The sequence below is a fragment of the Phragmites australis genome, chromosome 3 (assembly GCF_958298935.1).
Source record: "Phragmites australis chromosome 3, lpPhrAust1.1, whole genome shotgun sequence".
NCBI classification, from domain to species: Eukaryota; Viridiplantae; Streptophyta; class Magnoliopsida; order Poales; family Poaceae; genus Phragmites; species Phragmites australis.
Genome location: NC_084923.1, coordinates 23,410,714 through 23,429,557, shown reverse-complemented (window position 1 = coordinate 23,429,557; position 18,844 = coordinate 23,410,714). Strand labels below are relative to the sequence as shown.

At 43.6% G+C, this 18,844-nt stretch overlaps 1 protein-coding gene across 2 annotated transcripts; it reads left to right on the top strand.

Moving 5' to 3' along the window:
• Positions 1 to 15,363: 15,363 nt before the first annotated feature.
• Positions 15,364 to 17,235, top strand: LOC133911100 (protein NEGATIVE GRAVITROPIC RESPONSE OF ROOTS-like). 2 transcript variants are annotated; one of them, XM_062353315.1, is made up of 5 exons: positions 15,364 to 15,640; positions 15,787 to 15,868; positions 15,971 to 16,512; positions 16,609 to 16,786; positions 16,900 to 17,235. In XM_062353315.1, the coding sequence occupies exons 1-5, from the start codon at positions 15,635 to 15,637 to the stop codon at positions 16,917 to 16,919; spliced, it is 828 nt and encodes a 275-aa protein (XP_062209299.1). In that variant the 5' UTR covers positions 15,364 to 15,634; the 3' UTR covers positions 16,920 to 17,235. The 2 variants fall into 2 exon arrangements, with proteins under 2 accessions (XP_062209299.1, XP_062209298.1); XM_062353314.1 differs by lacking the exon at positions 15,364 to 15,640 and having other exon boundaries at positions 15,696 to 15,868.
• The last annotated feature ends 1,609 nt before the right edge of the window (positions 17,236 to 18,844 follow it).

Below are 18,844 nucleotides of genomic sequence, written 5' to 3'. Positions count from 1 at the left end.
GCTGGGTGGAGAGTGGCAAGGAGGATAGAATTTTGGGTGCATCACTACTTTGCAGCGCCCATAATTAGCTGAGCAAATCGGCTAGATTATATTCGAAGGACATTTCCTATGTTTCATTAGTTGACAGAAAGCAAGTAGGATCCTTTTCCAAAATTTGAGAGTCCTCCTGTGATTGCACAATTGAGTATGATTGAAGATGATCAGACTTCCCAAACATAAATAATTGTGTCACCCATGATAAAGTTTGACAGAGCCACCACCGGAGGTGGCTGCGGTCTGGGAAGAGGCCCTCGCTATGGTCTCATCAACCAGCCATGGCACTTCCCACGCCCACACCACAGATCAGCCAAAGGAGTCAAAAGTGATGATCGAAGTTTCCTTTGTCAATCATTGGGCTTTGGAAGTGGGCGAGGACACCTGATTCCTAGGGTGCCATTGCAACGATGGTGATCCTTCGCCCCTCACTCCCATTCTCAACCTTGCTATCAGATGCCACTGCATTGACATAGGTTAGACGGCCTCCATGTTTGGTCATGAAAACTTCATCGGCAGATTTCTCCCACCATTGGAAGAAGTGCCCTGCCTGGAGGCCAATTTTCCCAAAATTCTTCTATCAACTCTTGCTCCATCGGGCGCTTCCAAAGTGTAAGCATTGTCACCACCGTCCTCTCCTCCGCCAAGCACCCCCCCCCCGGGATAAGAACCGATCGTCGGGGAGGCGCATTACAGGGACTCGATGGGTATAGGAGCTAGGGTGAGATAGTGGCAAACCCGATCGCCACCGGTCGAAGCCCTTGTCTCCTCACCAGCAAGGTCTTCTCATACGAGACTTTTTTTGTCGTTGAACAGGATCTGGACAACAGCCCCTGGAGGAGACCGACCCCAGGGTAAGCCCAAGCCTGTAAGCAGCAGCCACCCTTCGTCAGAGAACCGGCCGATGAATGGAGACACGAAGAATCCAGGAGGGATTCAAAATTGCCTTTGCAATTTCCGCCCCCTCATTTCCCCTTCGCATACATGATAATCTCTTTCTTATAGCTAGAACTTGGCTATATTGTTAGAGATGCCCTTAGGGTGGGGTGGGGTTGGATTGACGTGTGCTAATCAAACAGTTTGGCCTGGATATGGGCTGGTTTTCAAACCGTTAACAGATTTAGGTGCGGTAGGGGTTAAAACAGTCGGGTGGGTCCAACATTGACCTTTTCCGTATCTAACTTCCTATGCACATTTCTTTTGTACATGCCATCCTAGTTTTATACTAGTATTTGTACTCTTAAAAATTATTTCACCATTGTTTCGTTAATTGGATGCAAGAGTGAATTTCTTTGGCCAAATATTCAAAAGTTCCAAATATTCAAAAGTTACGTATGTAAGCGCTAGTTTCACAGACCACACATTCAGAAATATCTCATTATCGTATTACTATACAGATTTAAGATCTTCCAAAGTTCTAGCTCCATCTAGCATGCATGGCCCACATGACATGCCTAAACTGTTGATGGCACACACGAAAACTTTCCCGCTCCATTTCAAAATACAACACGTTTTAGAATTTACAAACTTCCTCAGTTTGACCAAATTTTCACATGAAAATAGTGTCAGTACGTAGATTCATTACGAGAAGTATTTCAAAGTATAATATTTATTACTTTATAAACACATTAGTAGACCAGTGAATGGTAAGCGCTGGTCGTGAAAGACCACGTCTTGTTCAAAGAGCTACATATTATTGAAAGTAAATATGTATTGCGTGTATTATACCTTATAAATTGATACAATGAATGAAATTTCGTAAAAGCATGTGATTAAATTGGCCAAAGATACTGCAAAAAGACACATTTAAGATTTTTTATAAAATATAACACATAAGCATGTATCGCAAAACTATATATAGATGGATTATCCCATATCTCTTGAACGAAAAGAAGACCAAAGCCAAACGCATTATGCAAGCTCGAAAACAAAAGAAAGACCCAGACATAAATGAGCATGATCAAATGAATTATAGTATACTCCTCACCTATATATGACTTTGCTTGTGAATAGTTTATGTCGATGATTGATGAATCATCCATCTTACAAATTTGTAAAATAGATGAGGGATGTCTCGAGTAGATGAATCAAAGGAACATACAGAGGAGTGTTTAGAAATGTTCGAACCTCCCTTAAGATAATAATCCTATGTCTTGTATATCTTGAATTGATCTGAGTCTGTTACAAGGGGTGCAAGGCTAGTCTAGATAGATTTATCCCGGTCAGTAACTTCCTTGCTCCGCTTGTGGTGCCTTCTAACTTGTTGGCTCTTGTAATGGCTTGTAACTTCTAACTTGTCCTCTGCAGGGTCTCTAGGCTCTGTATATATAGGGGCATCGTACGTCCTATAGAATCTTTTTTTTCCATTTTTTGAGATAAACTTCCTTGTTTATGGAATACCCTAGATATCTATAGGTAGTTTTCATCTATCCTGGGATTTTCTTCCTGTAGATAGAGATATGCCCCCGAGAAGTTTTCCGGGTAGACAGTCTAAATAGACAAAAACGTAATAAAGCAAAGAGAGCCCATATTTCACTGTCTCGGGTGCATGTTTGGGATGAAAGACTCAATAAACGGCTTATCCTATTTGTCGATCATGAGGATGCGCAGATAGAGAAGTAAGGCAGGAAAAGAATTTATGCGACTTGTTAGGCAATATGATCTTTATTATTACGAAGTTACTCTTAGTACTTACACTTGCGGCTTACAGAACTTATTGATGATCCACAAATTATTATAGACCTAATATCTTAAACCTAAATGATAAAGACTAGATTAAGCCAATAAGTAGGGACCCTGTTACTTCAGGGATGGTGTGGGCGCTATTACATGGGTTCCGAACTAGTCGTGGAACCACGCCCCCTAATTTCTGGGTTTGTGTCTCGAGGCACTATGGTCATGGTCACGACTAAGGCTTCTTGTTCACCTTATTCCTTGAGCTCTTGAGTTCCTTATTTGATTGGTGTTGAGCTACCATGTCGAGACTTCGCTTGTTGCAACGGAGACCTATCTTAGGGCAACCCCAGATGGTGATGACCCCTTTGGGTCCCAGGATCTTCGCGCATTGGTAAGCATAATACGCGGCAGCCATGAACTTGGTCAGAGTCGGTCGTCCCAAGATTGTGTTATATGTCGTCTCGAAGTCTACCACATCGAACAGAATTTTTTCCATCTGAAAGTTGTCATACTTCCCAAAGGTAATAGGGAGTGATATCTGGCTAATGGGAGTGTTTGAAGATCCAAGTACTATACTGTGAAAGACTTGTGTAATCGACTTGATGATAAATCAAAATCGAGTGACCTGCATCGCTTCGAGTGCGCCTGTAAAGAGGATGTTCAGAGAACTTCCTCCATCGATAAGCAATCGGGTGACCCTGCAATTGTTGATAGTAGGCTTGATCACTATCGGGAAGCGGCCTGGTTGTACGAAATTTTCTGGGCAGTCATCTTGGCTGAAGGATATCTCGACATTCGACCACTTAATGGCCTAGCGACTATTGGGGACAGCGGCTAAGACTTATTAGGCCACCGTCTTGTATTGCCGCTTTGACTTGTAGGAGGCGGAACCACCAAATATGTGGTTGACCGTCCCCTCGTTCAGCTAAAAACACATGGGTCCATGTTGTCGTCGTTGTTGTAGGAGCTAGAGTCCTTGTTTTGGGCCACGACCTGGGTCTTCTTTCATTTGGCCACTTTCTTGACCTCCGCTTTGACCATCTTTTTTCAGAGGCGGCACTCATAGAGGTTGTGGTTGTCGATCTAGTGGAGGTCGCACCAAGGCTTACCGTCGCTTTCGTTGGAGCCTAGTGTGAAGCTCTTGCTTTCAAGGATGACTGTTTACAGATATCGGGAAGATCTGCAAAAATTCATCAGATTTACCTTCCTTGCCCTTACATCCCTTGGTGTTATTCTTGCGCTTGTTCTTGACCGTCGAGCCTGGGTTGAGGACGCTTGATGCCTTGGTCCTTCTCCTTGACGGAGAGGAGCGCGTCCTCAGCTTTGGCGGACTTATCGACAATCTCCATGAGCTCCTTGACCACCTTGAGCTCCTTTCTAACGATGTCTTCAATGCATCTCCAGCTCTTAACCCCCTGAGTGAATGCTTGAATTACATCGTAGTCGCCGATCTTGGGGATAGTGTTCCGGGTATTGCTGAAGCAATGCACAAACTCACGCAAGATTTCATTCTCCATCTGCTCACAATGGTAGATATTGTTTTTTGTGCTAGGATGAATGTACATACTCTGGAAGTTAGCTCAGAACACGTCGCGAAGTTGTTGCCACGAGTGGATTATCTTTGGCAATAGATTGGTCAACCATGTCCTAGTTGCCCCATCAAGAGTCATGGGGAGGTAATTTACCATTACCTTCTCATCCCCACTAGCCGCCTAGATGGCCAAGGTATAGATCTGGATGAACTTAACGGGATTCGTTCTCCCATTGTACTTCTTGATCAACCTGAGGTGAAATCTAGCTGGCCAAATTATGTTTTGCAGGTTCGGAGAAAAGGCCAGGCACCTGTTGATGGTGCTCTGCTTGGTCCTAGTGGCCTCGGGTGTTTTCCCCATAGGGGTTGGGGATCGACCCCAGCTTGAACGGTGTCGAGACGTCTCCTGATCAGATTACCGGGGGGCGGGGGGCGGATGATGCCACCTTAGTCATCTTTGCCGATCTATGACCTTGCGCAAGTCATTGATCGGATGATCTCTGACCAGCAAGGTCCTACGGAGGTTAGCTACTCAGTTGTCATCCTAGGACGCCTTGTTTCGGGGTTTATGCCTCTCCGAGTCCGATACTTCTTGTGACAGGGAATTACGCGATCTCCCCCAATTAGAGCTATTCCCAGCTAGGGCCGGATGGGAATTCTCATCCTGAATGAGAACTTCTTTCGTCATGTTGATCATCAAGTTCATCCAGCCTGTACCAGCTGGGGTTGCTAGATCTATAGTCAGAGGACGTATGAGGGCCTCCTATAGAAGAAGGAGACTCTGAGCCATCACAGATCTAAAGTATTGAGCCACCTGCTGATGATCGGGAGATGGTAAATCTGCGCTCTGTTAGGGTTCAGGATCTAGGGCGATGTGCTCAATTGTTGCTAGTTGTGACCCAGACCCAAAGCAGGAGGGCCCTACACGTTTGCAATGTCGTCATCACGATTGTCCAAACCGTCACCCCTATCTTCGATGGCAAAGACTTCTTAGGGATAACCTCCACTAGAGGAGGTGTCTAGATCCATCATGGATTTTTCATCGGATTGCTCCAGATAGGTGTCTCGACAGTCCATATTGTTGGAAGTTGCAGGTGAAGATCCTGACTTGTGGTGAACAGGGCATTCACAGTTATCTTGGCAGCCGAGTGGTTTGAACTCGATGCCATAATCCTTAGTGCATATCCATGAAGCGACTTACCTTATCGCTAGAATCGTTGCCAGAATGTTCTTTGTCAAAATTCACCCGCTCGATCACTGATTCGTCGATGGGAGAGGTGAAGTTGTTGTAGAACCCCTCATCCGAGAAACTGGTCCTCAGTGCAGGTTTGGGCAAAGTCGATGGTACGTTTTGTGTAGAATCTTCAACACCTATTGTCGTGATCCCCACGGACGGCGCCAGCTGTCAATGATTGGTGAACCTCTGATCTTATATTTATAGAATAGATGGGGCATCCCTTGAGTAGACGAATCAAAGGAACATAGAGATGGGTTTTTATATAAGTTTGAGCCTCTCTTACGATAATAATCCTACGTCATATTTGTCTTGTATTGATCTGAGTTTATTACAAGAGTAATGTGTGACTAGTCTAGATAGATCTATCCTAGTCGGCAATTTTGTTGCTCGACTTATGGTGTCTTCTGCCTTGTTGGCTCATGTAATGGCTTGCAACTTCTGACTTGTCCTCCACAGGATCCCCAGCCTCCGTATATAGGGGGTGTCGTACAACATCTGGAATCTTCCTTCCCGTTCTTAGAGATAAAATTCACTGTTTCCGAGGTACCCTAGGTACATATAGGTAGTTTCTATCTATCATGAAATCATCTTCTCAGAGATAGCGATATGCCTTGAGAATACGGGAAATCTTAGGATGTTTGGATATGATAGTTACCTATTAGTCATCGTCATTTTAATAGTTTGATCTCTTCTTTGTCACATGAAATGAATTGTCTATTTTAGAATGAAAGGAAGAGAAGAAATCCGATCATGTGATTCATTAAAGCCGTAGGGGCATTTAACTTTTTATCACTCTTAAGAATTAAGTGGCAATTCCCACTCTTATATGTAGCATCACTGAATTATTAATAGTAAATTAAGATGACAAATCTATTACCACTTACCTCGGAAGAATAGTAAATTATTAACAGTAAATTAAGATGACAAATCTATTACCACTTACCTCGAAAGAATAGTAAATTGTTAAATAGTGCGAAGCCCCAGTGGGTCGAAGAAAGTGGAGCGGGAGCTGATGGCATGCTGGTATGGGGCGTTGGACACGTGTCCAAACAGTTTGTCTATGTGGCAGAAGGTCTGGTGCTGTGTTGCGCGAAAACGCGCTGTCGTGCCAACAAGATCATAATATTTTTTGAGGGACAAGATCTTAATTTGCCAATACTGAACTTACGTCCATATAATTCGGAATTTAATTATTAGCGTATGTAATTTGGAAATTTGGCAAAAACTTTACAAAGAGTCCAGGCAATTGCATCTGCCTGTATTATCATCTGCTCTTTTTTGTTTTTGGACTACCGTACCATCTGTGTATTAACTTTCTCCACTACTAGAACAGTCCAGCCAATTCTGGTGCAATCGTGACAAACTTCAAGGTTGACCAGTTAACTTGCGTTCAAGGACGACTGGGACTTTCTTGGTATAGGTTAAGGAATGGAATGAAAGGTTCCCATTAGTCCAGCAAGCTACCCTTATAGATCATTAAGCTTAAGTACTCAAAGTCACAGGCATGCATGGCTCTAATCAGATGTACTCAAGTACTCATTAGCAGGATTACCGATGCAAATATATAATTCTGCCAGATGTAACTTGGCTCCAGCATATTCCAGGACAAGCATGCAGTTCTTCATTCGACCGATGCATTCAATTGATATATTATATTGTGACAATATAGAAGTAGAGTAAATTATCTTCACGTTTGTGATGAGCATTATCACACGTACACCATGATCTGCGCTCAATCATATTATCAGAATTTCCAATCCCAGCAGGTCCCTATGCAAGTTTTTTTACACTTAAGATTTCTAACGAGACATCACACAGCTAGTTGTGCCTGTTTTGGCGCCCTAAGCCCCCTCCATAAGACAAGCTTTGGCATTATCACGTGGCCCTTAGTACACTCCCTTCATTCTATAATCCGATCATGCTGTCTATCTGATCGCCTTGCTTACTAGTATCAGCCTAACGCAAAGGTTTTACGTTGCAAGTGATATATCTTGTCGGATCTCATTGAACAAAGGAAAAATTTCAGAGTAATAGAGTATTGTAGAAACATATTTCTTATGTAGCTCTTTGGAAGAAAGGGATGCGCATCTAAAATCTTCTTAGATCCCATAAGATGTTTGTTAGCACAAAAATATGGATCCTCACGCCAACACACGAGCACTTCGTGTGCAATCCGCAACACTACACGCAAGGTGTACAACAACGGAGATAACTATTGTGCTTTCACGGTAACGAGCGACTGATTTACAAGCAAATCAGTAAAAGATAACTAACTCGGCGAGCAATACCTAAGAAGCCCAATCTGGCATTGAGATCACGGATCTTCGTCAGCAAATCGCATCCGGGAGAGACCCTGTCAGAGCACGGTCAGTCATCGGCTTATCCTTGGTTGTCGAGACAAGAACGAGTAGCAGCAGGAAAAGAAAGAAGGAGGGACGATACTACAGGAGCTAGGCAAAAGAGATAAAAAATGAAAGGTAGATTGTGTTTGATCGATTGGTTGATTTTTTTCAATCGGTCATGACCCTCTTATATTTAAAGGGCGGCACGTTTTAGCCGTAAGAGATTAGAACTCCTAATTTAAACCGAACAAAACTTACTGATATGATTCGGTTATGCCTTTTGATCTTTAAACTTTCTATAATTAACATACATTTTCTAATCAACCATGTAAACTCCCATATATATACCTGAGTAACCTTTATTGTAGCTCGGCCTTCTTGATTCAACTACATATTTGACGTATCCATGTACTTAAATTTGACCAGCTCTTACACCTGCCTGGAGACCAACTGCTGAAACAAACCATGGTCACTAATCGCCTTATTGGTCGTGACCACTGATCGTAGTCACTAGTCATAAAGTACCATTCACTAGTCGGAGTTACTGTTCATATAGTCAGAGGTACTGTCCATCTGGTCGAGTACTATTTACTGTGGTCGGAGCACTGTTCACCGTGGTCGGAACACTCTTTATCATAGTCAGAGCTACTGTTCACTGGTCGGAGTATTGTTCACGGGTCAACTAGGAAACTTTCAGAACCGAAATTCTTCACAATATGCTAATTTCGATCGTCAACACATGCCCCCCTGTTTTTTTTTTTGGTAAAGTTTGTGTACCAAAAAAATATATCTTCTCTACTTCTACATTTCTTAGGCCGATGATCAAGACATCGGGCATGAATACCTTAGAACGATGGTAACTAATACATCGGTCTTACGTCTTTGCTTATTGATTCCCTACACCATTTAACCGAAACTCCGAAGGTAACATAAAAATTATATTAATGTCTATACCTTCGGTTGGTGAAGCATCATTAATATGCAATGGTGACTCTCCATAATGAAGTAATTCTTCATCTTTCTTGTCATCTTGCATAGGCACCGGTGTTGTTATTGTTGAAGGGGATATTGTAGGAGCTGTTATAACATCTAGTTTTGGTCTCTATATTTGCTTCACGGGTTGCATTGGCTTAATCTCATTGAAAGTAGTATCCCGCAATTTTTTAGCTTGTTGCTCTACCAATTCTTGCTTGCGTAACCACTGCAATCTTCGTTTCTTTGGGTGAGATAAGCCTGAAAGACACCACCTCGGCTGTAAGTACTTAGAAAGAGGCTTGCTGCTACTTGCTTCATGGTCATTAGCCCTCGGAACAACTTGGACAGCAATAGATATGTGTTTAGACTTGACCGATTTATCACCAAAGACGGTCGTTCCTTTGCCAAGTTCTTTGGCCACTACTTTTATTGAACCAGTCTCAATAATATCAGTAGTAGTAGTACTTGCCTTATCAACATTAGAATCTGAATTTTGAATGGAAACACTACCCTCCTTAGCCTAGTATTCTTTCTTCACATCTCTAGCATATTGAACATCACTAGACTGATTTGTACTCTTTAATCGGTCATGGACTGGACGTGATATTCTATCAAATACCGGCTTCCATGGTGTTGTCCACATCGAATAAAATGGATTGAATTGTATAGGAGGGGTGGCATCCACATACCATTATAGCCCCAAGTTGGGCAAGGAGGAAAAGGCATTGGAAGAGGTATCCAGGACCATGGTGCCATACGAAATGATGGGTAGATGTTAGTAGCATTATCCTCCCTTGCTTGATGATGATTGTGCACTCCTTGCCTTGAAGGTGATCTTGACCGCTTAGCACCATTCAATCGATTCATATGTGTTTGGACAGCCTTATCTTTCTCGTATTTAGATAAAAGTTGCTTGAAAGTAGACTTGAACTTCTCAACCTTGTCATGTTTCTTTGCTTCATTGACTTTCCACTTGCTAACCTTCAGATTCTTTGGTTTGATCATCCTTTTCTTAGCATTGGCATACCCCCCCCCCCAGCAGTTGAAGTGTTTTTTGTGGTCTTGATCGATTCCTTACCTTCGAGAGCCTTCTCAAGCAATGTCTCTTTCAACAAGTTTTTGTTCTCCCCCAAAGGCTTTCTTCTTTCTTCACCAACGATTACATTTTTCCCTTTAGTCAATTCGGCTTGAGTTGACCGAATTAATATGCTCTTATCTCAGAGATCAACTACATTAATCAGGAACAGTTGAAGGTCCACTTGCATCTCCTCAAATTTCAAACATTCTTCATTAATGGCTGATTGAATTTGATGACGGAAAACATTGCAATCGTTAGTAGTATAAGAATATGAATTATGCCATTTGCAATAAGCTCGCCTCTTTAATTCATCTAATGGAGGAGTTATATGACCATGAGGCAACTTATTTTGCTTTTCTTATAGCAAGTAACCAAATATTCTATCACAATTTGCTATATCAAAAGTATATTTAATTTCTTTTTGCCGATTCTTACGAGGTATCGGCTTAAGAGAAGAGCAAACGAATGATTTAGACTTAAAAGACCAAGCCTATTCAGCCACACATACGTCAACATCACCATCGTCCGAAATTTCAGATTCATATTCGAGCATATGCATATTAGGACGATCCTCTCACTCTGTCATTTGATCTATGAAAAATTCTAGACTCTTTAACCTAGCTTTTTTGAGCCAGAGATTTTTGTAATACTTGGCTAACATCTAAGAAATCACAATTCTCTAGTTTTTCTTTTAAATGAGAAAGTAAACCAGAATAGGCTAGGTCGATCAAATCTCTATCAAAAATTGTGAAATAAAAACATCGGTTTCTTATATCTCTAAACCTTCGAATGTATTCACCGATGGACTCATTGTGTTTTTGTTTAACCGAAGTTAAATGTGATAATCTAAGATCAGTTTTTCCAGTATAAAATACTCATGAAATTTCTGCTCTAATTGGGGCAACATATACATAGAATTAGGTGCCAAAGAAGTAATCAGGTAAATGCAGGGCCAGACAATGATAAAGGAAACAAACTCAATTTTAACATATTGCTAGCACTAGCTTCACCACACTTCAAGATAAATTGAGCGATTTGTTCTAGAGTAGTTCTACTATCATCGCTAGTAAACTTAATATACTCACACACTCTATACCCTCTAGGATACTAAATATTATCATAGAAATCAGGGTATGGTTTTTGATAGACACGTGTTCTACCCTTAGGTTCTACCCCAAAGTGTTCCTATAAAATACTAGCCATTTTCTCTCTAATATTTTCATGCCCCATAGGTTGCTCTGCTAGGGGTCGAGTAGGAATCACATTAGTTTGTTGTTGCTACCTAAAAGAATGTGGTGGTGTATCATGAGAATGTGGCACAACGGGCTACGTATATGGAGTACTTTGTGGAGGCACTTTGAAACAAGCTTCCGGCAATAGACCATAAGGGATACCTGAGCCTTGTGGAGGTATAGGCGGTGTACTATATGCAACGGTATTATATGGAGCTACCGATATGTTTGCTGAAATTTTATTAACTTATCTATTACTATTAGCTACATGTGGAACGAAGTTAATTATACCAGATGTAGTGTTTGATAATACAAAACAAAATGGTGTGACCTCTGGTTTAGTGGCATCTAGTGAAGTAGGCGGTGGTATCACAACATTGGCCAAACCTACAACAATAGTTTGGCTATAAATTTATTCCATCTATATATTTTGTTGTGTAGGCATAGGTGGTATAAATTTTATCGATGAATCAAAAAGACTTTGCTGAATTCTACCATCATTATTAGAAGTTGAAGCACTAGCATCATGTGATACAGCCTGTTTAAAGTATCCTTAATATTTTGCATCTCAAGAACCATAGACTCTAAATGGTTACTGAGTGAATGATTAAAACCCTTAACTAATGCATCAAACTTGTTACTCATAACAGCACCTACTTGTTGATCAATCATCAAAGCAACATTCTCTTCAGAAGGAAGTGTGTTACTTACAGTGGGAGTTACCTCAAATTTGGTATAGATAGGCTTGAAATCACCTCCCTTCCGGACGATGCCATGCCTCGTCTTTGGTAGCGCGAAGCAAACGCCCTGTCGAACTCCATCTTGCGCCTTTCATATTCTTGTTGTGCTTCCTCATCTAGCTCCTCAATGGTGGGCATAATGACGTTGTCGAGGTTGACTTCGGATCTGTTTGTATGGCTAAGGTTTTAAAATTTGGCTAAAAGGCAGTAAAAAGTTTCTTCCCTAGTGGAGTTACTAAAATGTGTTAGCATAAAAATATGTATTCTCACGCAAACACACGAGCACTTCGTGTGCAATCCACAACACTACGCGTAAGGCGTACAACAACAGAGATAACTATTGCGCTTTCGTGAAAACGAGTGACTAATTTACGAGCAAACCAGTAAATGATAACTAATTTGGCGAGAAGCACCTAGGAAGCCTAGTCTGGCACTGCAACAATGGATCTTCGTCAGCAAATTGCACTTGGGAGGGACCCCGTTAGGGCACGGTTAGCTTGTGGTTTGTCTTTGGTCATCGAGATCAAGAACAAATAGCAGCAGGAGGAGAAAGAAGAAAGGATGGGAGTAAAGGAGCTAGGCAAAAGAGATAAAAACGAAAGGTAAATTGTGTTTGATCGATTGGTTGATTTTTTCAATTGGTCATGACCCTCTTAGATTTAAAAGATGACATATCTTAGCCGTGAGAGATCAGGACTCCTAATTCAAATCGAACAAGATTTATAGATATGATTCGGTTATGCCTTTTGATCTCCAAACTTTCTATAACTAACATACCTTTCATAATCAACCACGTAAACTCCCATATATCTACCCGAGTATTCTTTATTGCAACTCGGCCTTCTTAGATTCGGCTACATGCTTGACGTATCAATGTACTTGAATCCGACCAGCTCCTCCACTTGTCTGGAGACCAACTGTTGAAACAAATCATGGTCACTGATCGCCTCACTGGTGATGACCACTGATCGTAGTCATTGGTCGTGGTCATGAATTATTTTCACTGATCGAAGTTACTATTCATCTAGTCGGAGATACTATCCATCTGGTCGAAGATCCTGTTTACTGTGCTCGGAGTACTATTCACTGTGATCGGAACATTGTTCATCATGGTTATAGCCACTGTTCACTGATCGGAGTACTATTTACTGGTCAATCAGGAAACTTTCAGAACCAAAATTCTTCACAATATACTCATTTTAGTAGTCAATAATGTTTTACAAATAGCTACTATTCACTGATCGGGTACTATTTACCGATCAACCAGGAAACTTTTCGAACCAAAATTCTTCACAATATACTTAATTTCAGTAGTCAATAATGTTTTACAACGGGGAGAGTACATCGTCATAACCCGTTGTATATATTAACGTGTGATGCCTCCAAATTCATAAGAACTACTTACTACACAACGCCTCATCACACACGATTCTTAACCCTCATCCGTGACAATGGAAGGTCATCGCAGACCAAACCGTCTATGATAGCGTGTGATCCCATACGAGCTTTTCGAGGGGAAAAAAAAGGAAATCTTTACAAGCAGCTGGAACCTCACCTCCTGTATCTACACAAACGGTTTTTAACTTCTAGATTACCGCAGACGGTTTGTCTTTGATACCTTCTGTAATAAACCGTCTAGGATAGAGTTTTCTGTAGCAGTGAAGCTTTTTCCTCGTATAATTTTGATGCATTTTCTGTTGTAATAGTAGCACATGGTAATTATTAAATTGGTAGCTGCTATAAATAAGCGGCGAGATGGATGGAGACGCTTAAGAATGTCTAGGACTTCACACGCCCAAAATTCCGATAGGGTGTTTACACTTAAACAATGGGTGTGCGTGTTGGTGCGCCCGAATCTTGAGAAAACGTTCTCTAGGCTCCCGGTCAATCAACATATCACTGATAAACTGATGACTCACGCACGCTTATCACAGGAAGCTGGTGAACAGATATCACGAGATGCATATCTGGCTCTAACGCCGTTTCCCTCTTATTATATGCCTGCCTCGTTTGCTGAAGAGAGATGTACGGATAGTTCTCGTAAGTGACTACGAAAAAAAAAACTTGAGTATCGAGCTCATTCAAATTTCCATATTACGAAAAAAAACATATTCTTAGTTTATTATATTCAATTATTTACTATCCGTTTTTTTCCTTATCTTGCAAATGAGATTGAATTTGATGTTGAGACTTTGCATAGTATAACAAATCTTGATATGCAACATCTGGAAGTGTCCCCGTCCCCTTGACTTTCGTGTATTTGCAACATTTAGACCATTTTCAAATGTATGCACCGGTTTGTCCAGTACCAGATGATATCCAATTATTTGCTTAATAGTTCCAGGCTTGTTAGAGCATCTTGAATAGCCTCTTTATTTGGATCCCTATAGCTAAATTTTGGAGTTATAGGTTAAAACCATTCTCTAACAACCTATGTATCTAGCCCGCAATCTTTATCGACCTCCTATCCCACCCCTTCTGCTCGCTAGATCTTGAAAACAGGAGTCGACTCCTTATCCTCATTTTCGGCCATCCCGCACCTTCTTCCCGCGCCAACCCGTCCTCCCACGCAAGATCGTCCCCCACCGCGCACGGCCGCTCGTCGTCCTGCTCCAGCCCGCCCACCGTCCCGCACAGCCTCTCGCGCACGACCGCTCACCCTCCTACGCCCTACCGTGCCTGGCCATCGGACATCCCATGCCGCCCTCGCCAGACATCTCCCCTGGCTTCTCCGCCTGTCCTCTCGCGCCCTACCTTGCCTAGCCACCGGACATCCCACGCCACCCTTGTCGGACATCTCCTCTAGCTTCTCCCTTGCCCGACCAACTCCGCCACCAGCGCGCAAGGCTGCAATAGAGACGGGAGCACGAGGGAGAGGAGCAGAGGACCAACGGCTTGTCCTCTCGATAGCAGAACCGGTGGCTTCACCACAAGACAGTAGAACCAGTGGCTTCACCACAAGATAGCTCAGGATCGATGGGGCATCGCTCGGGACGACGTCGCTCGGGAACGACTCGTGACGTTGGTCGGGATCGATGGCGTGACGATGTCACAAGAGATGATCCCGTGCGCTTTTTGTTCCGATCACACACACGAGGGAGGGGCGATGCTGGAAGCTAGACCGGAGGGGCGGCAGGGAGCAGCGGTGGGAGACAAGTAGCGTATGACCGAACGGTTGGAAATTGCCTACATGAAAGAATTTTAAAATATAGAGAGTCACAGATATGATGTCTGCTGGAGGGGAAAGATTTATAGAGTAAATATTTTTAGGATACCTTTCTATATCTCTCTATAAGGAACCAATTTAGAAAATCAATTGAAGATGCTCTTAGGCCCAGCCTACGGTAAAGACCACCACATGAACAGGTCCAGGGAAAACATTGAACCACTTCACTAGTTCTTGTCGGATTACTCGTGAATAATCTTTTAGCGGCTCACTTATGTATCCAAATATATCCATGGCAAAATATAATATAGTCGACACGGTTTCCTTAAACTCGACGCAAATCTGACCCTTAACTTGTCCATCATAGATCGAGTCGACTCCTCATTATAGCATGCTGGCCTTGAGCTATTTAAGCATCCTTCCCAGGGCAGGGAACCGAAGTAGAAGGTAGTGTCGCTCACTCGGAAGAAGCCACTGCATTGGGACCTGCAAAATTAGCGCCTGAATCTAAACTCCTGGTGTTGCCATTGCCCATTGGCTCTCCGCATTCTTTTTCCATTGCATTGCAGCATTGCTCAAGGTCACTGCAGGTGTAAGCTCATAGCTTCCTGGAACAAGACAGTCATGGGCGTAAGTAAACTCACTTGCATTTATGGCAAATAAGTACTAGCTCCTCATGTGACAAGTTATATATTCCTTGTTCCAAACCATTTCAGATGAACTGTACGTTACATACACTACAATACATGCAGCTTACAATTCTGTTGCGTGTGCAGATCATCAACTGGGTGCAGAGCAGGTTCCATGGGAAGACGGAGATCAGAAGATTCGATGGCGCAGCCGTCAGATCGTCTCGCGGTAATTCCCTCTCTCGTTGCACTGCATTTGCTGTTTGTGTGATCGCTGATCAACGCAGGAGTGTTTGCCATGCTAAAGATACAGTTTCTGCAATTGAGCTAGGTGCTGCAGTCCAGGAGGAGAGCTACCAAGCCGTTCCTGAAGCAGAGAAGCATCTCAACGCCGACGAATGGCCACAAGCCGGCCTCCTCTCCGTAGGCACGTTGGGAAATGAAGAACCTCTGGTGTCAGGAGACCGCTGCACGGTGGAGGACCTGCCGGAGTTCACCGTGGAGGAGGTGGAGAAGCTCCAGGATGCCCTGGCGAGGCTCCTCCGGCGCGCAAAGTCCAAGTCCAGCGCCCGCGGCTCCGGGGCTGGCGAGGACAGCCCGCCGCTGGACAGGTTCCTCAACTACCCGTCCAGCCTCGAGGTGGACAGGAGGGTTCATACGAAGCATGGTGACGGCGACGGAGAGAACGGCGACCTCTCGCCGGACACAAAGATCATACTGACCATGGCCAGGGACCTGCTCACCAACACCAGCAAAGGCAGCACCAGGCACAAGTCGTTGAAGTTCCTGCTCAAGAAGGCCTTCGTCTGGAATGGCGGCTTCACCACGCTGGCATCAAGCTTGAAGGATTTAGTGGAATCAAGAATGGAGAAGGTATGCATGTGCAAATGACCTGCACGAATAAGCTTTATGCAACTATGTCTGATGTCTCTAATGTCGTTTGAACATAAACTCTGTTGTACTTGACAGTTCTTTCGGACGGTGCTCGGGGAGAAGATCAATGCCAGGCCGAGCAACGGCACGACGGCATCAAGGAAGTACTTCTTGGAGGATCCAGCGAAGGGGAGGAGGCAAGGTGATCGTCGTCGTGGCTGTGAGGAGGGGGAGAAAGAGGAGAGCTGCAGGTGGGACAGAACAGATTCTGAATGTAAGTCCAAAGCTTTGCTCCACCTTACTTCAAACACTCTCATCAGTGCAGGGCTGCAGGCAATGTCAAAAGTTTCTATGCCTGACGGAAAATCCTCTTCTTGTTTCTTGCAGTTATTGTTCTGGAGATATGAAGTGAGAAGAACCAGGATCCTAGTGATGGGAGATAGGAAAAACTCATAGAATCAAGAAGATGAGCAAGCCAAATTAAGTACAAATGCACTAAACCTGCACATTGCCCTTCTGAGTGCCATTCGTAGTAAAACTGTAGTGTGGATTTACCCTATGTACATGTGCACGCTTCACTATCCAAACCACACATTTGCATTGAGTAGGTGCCGAGTGGGATCGCCGTCAAATTGTTCGGGATGGGGAAAGGAAGAAGGGCTCAGATGCAGCGAGCACGGACTTAGAACTGCTTGCACATGGGAAAATTTCCATTTTACATTATTATGATGTGAATATACAAGTTCATTTTGCTCCGTATAGCTTGACATCATTGAGCTCGAAGAATTTTCAAATAGCTTTCATATGGTCCATAATTATTAAGATTTTCATGTAGCGTTCGTATGGTTCATAATGATTTCTTGTGGCCTTGCTGACGGTACATGTGGGAAAAATATGCCAAATAGTATGGCAGCATAGATACTTGAGAAGTGCTATTGCCAAAATCTGAAAGACGGCCTATGCCTCAGGCGGTCAGGCCTCGTCCTGGTACTTGGATGGGAAGCATGCGCCCGAAACTTTGGGTTTAAGAAAAAGGGGCAGAGAAGTGCCTACAAAGCAAAGTTTGTAAAAGGCCTTGGCAAATGCCAATGCAAACTTTGTTGAATCACCTTATTTCTAGCTCGCAACATCGTGGCCAAATATGAGCCCATAGCTCCTACGATAATCAAGATTTAGTCAAGACAAATAGCAGTTACTCTATCATTGAGAGACTGCAATGGCCAAATTGTGCTATAACTTCAGTAGTATCCCAGTTGAATAAGGCACTGGATTCTTTCAGACTTCCAATAGCGTTTTCCGATATACGCATCTGGCAAGGGGATATCTATCCCGCAGTGGATCGTGAGCGAGCTAACCGGTGCGCAAATGGAGAGACCGTAAATAACTGGTTTCTCATCTTCCCCAACTTCTCTTCTGCCTCTTCGCTCCTCGACCTCGCCAAAGCTCCGATGACTCCCCACCCTTTGCAGTGGACATCGGTGCTGCTATCAACCCGGCAACCTCTGCTTCCAGCTGGCTGCTTGCGAGCTCCATGCCGTCATGCCCCCTTCCCTAACCTCCAAGGAAGGTCACCCCCACCTTTTTTTTCTCAAAAAGACGGCAAGAGCATTGTCGATTTTTCATAGAAGAAGAGAATTGACCTAGTTTATAAGGGAACCCGAGCCCGAAAACCTCACAATCACGTAGTTTTGAAGAAAAATCGATATACAACCCCGGGACGACAATACAACCTCAACTCCACGGGCGACGCTTTCACCAAAAGCACAAACCTGACAACAGACAGGACCAACCCAACTCAACTCGTGCGCTAACCAACCAAACAATAGTTCCTCACAACTCGGTCGATGTAGCCTTGCTCCCACGCCGCACCTCTCTACCACATAAGTCGGCAGCACGTCGCTTCGGAGGAGCACACATTGGATCAAAACCCTGTTGAGAAGGGCCAAACTGAAAGAGCCGCCGTGAAGCGATGACGTAGGGGCAGAACTTATAGGAGAAGCCGGTGAAAACAACCTCGAACAATACAACGGTGCCCACAACACATGATACAACCAATAAACCATCGCACCCAACCTAACTCAACTCGCGCACCAAAACCAACAACTGAGCAACAAGCTAACGAAACCCTGCTTCCACGCCAGCGGCAACTTGGTTGGCGAATTCCTACTCCCACACCAAACCAAACCCCCAAAAAGCCATCGGGCGCGTCGCTTCGGAGGAGTACGCATCAGGCAACAACTGATACTGGGAACGCCACATGAAGTGGGAAACGTCGCCACACCAAGCGAAGGCGTAGGGGCCAACCAATAAAAGAAGCCGGTGTCTTTTCACC

Excerpts from the sequence above, each read along its gene's own strand:
- LOC133911100 (XM_062353314.1), top strand. The coding sequence starts at position 15,727 with ATGAACTGTACGTTACATACACTACAATACATGCAGCTTACAATTCTG. Across the intron at positions 15,869-15,970 it reads AGCCGTCAGATCGTCTCGCG|GTGCTGCAGTCCAGGAGGAG; the intron begins GTAATTCCCTCT and ends CAATTGAGCTAG. Across the intron at positions 16,787-16,899 it reads GGACAGAACAGATTCTGAAT|TTATTGTTCTGGAGATATGA; the intron begins GTAAGTCCAAAG and ends TGTTTCTTGCAG.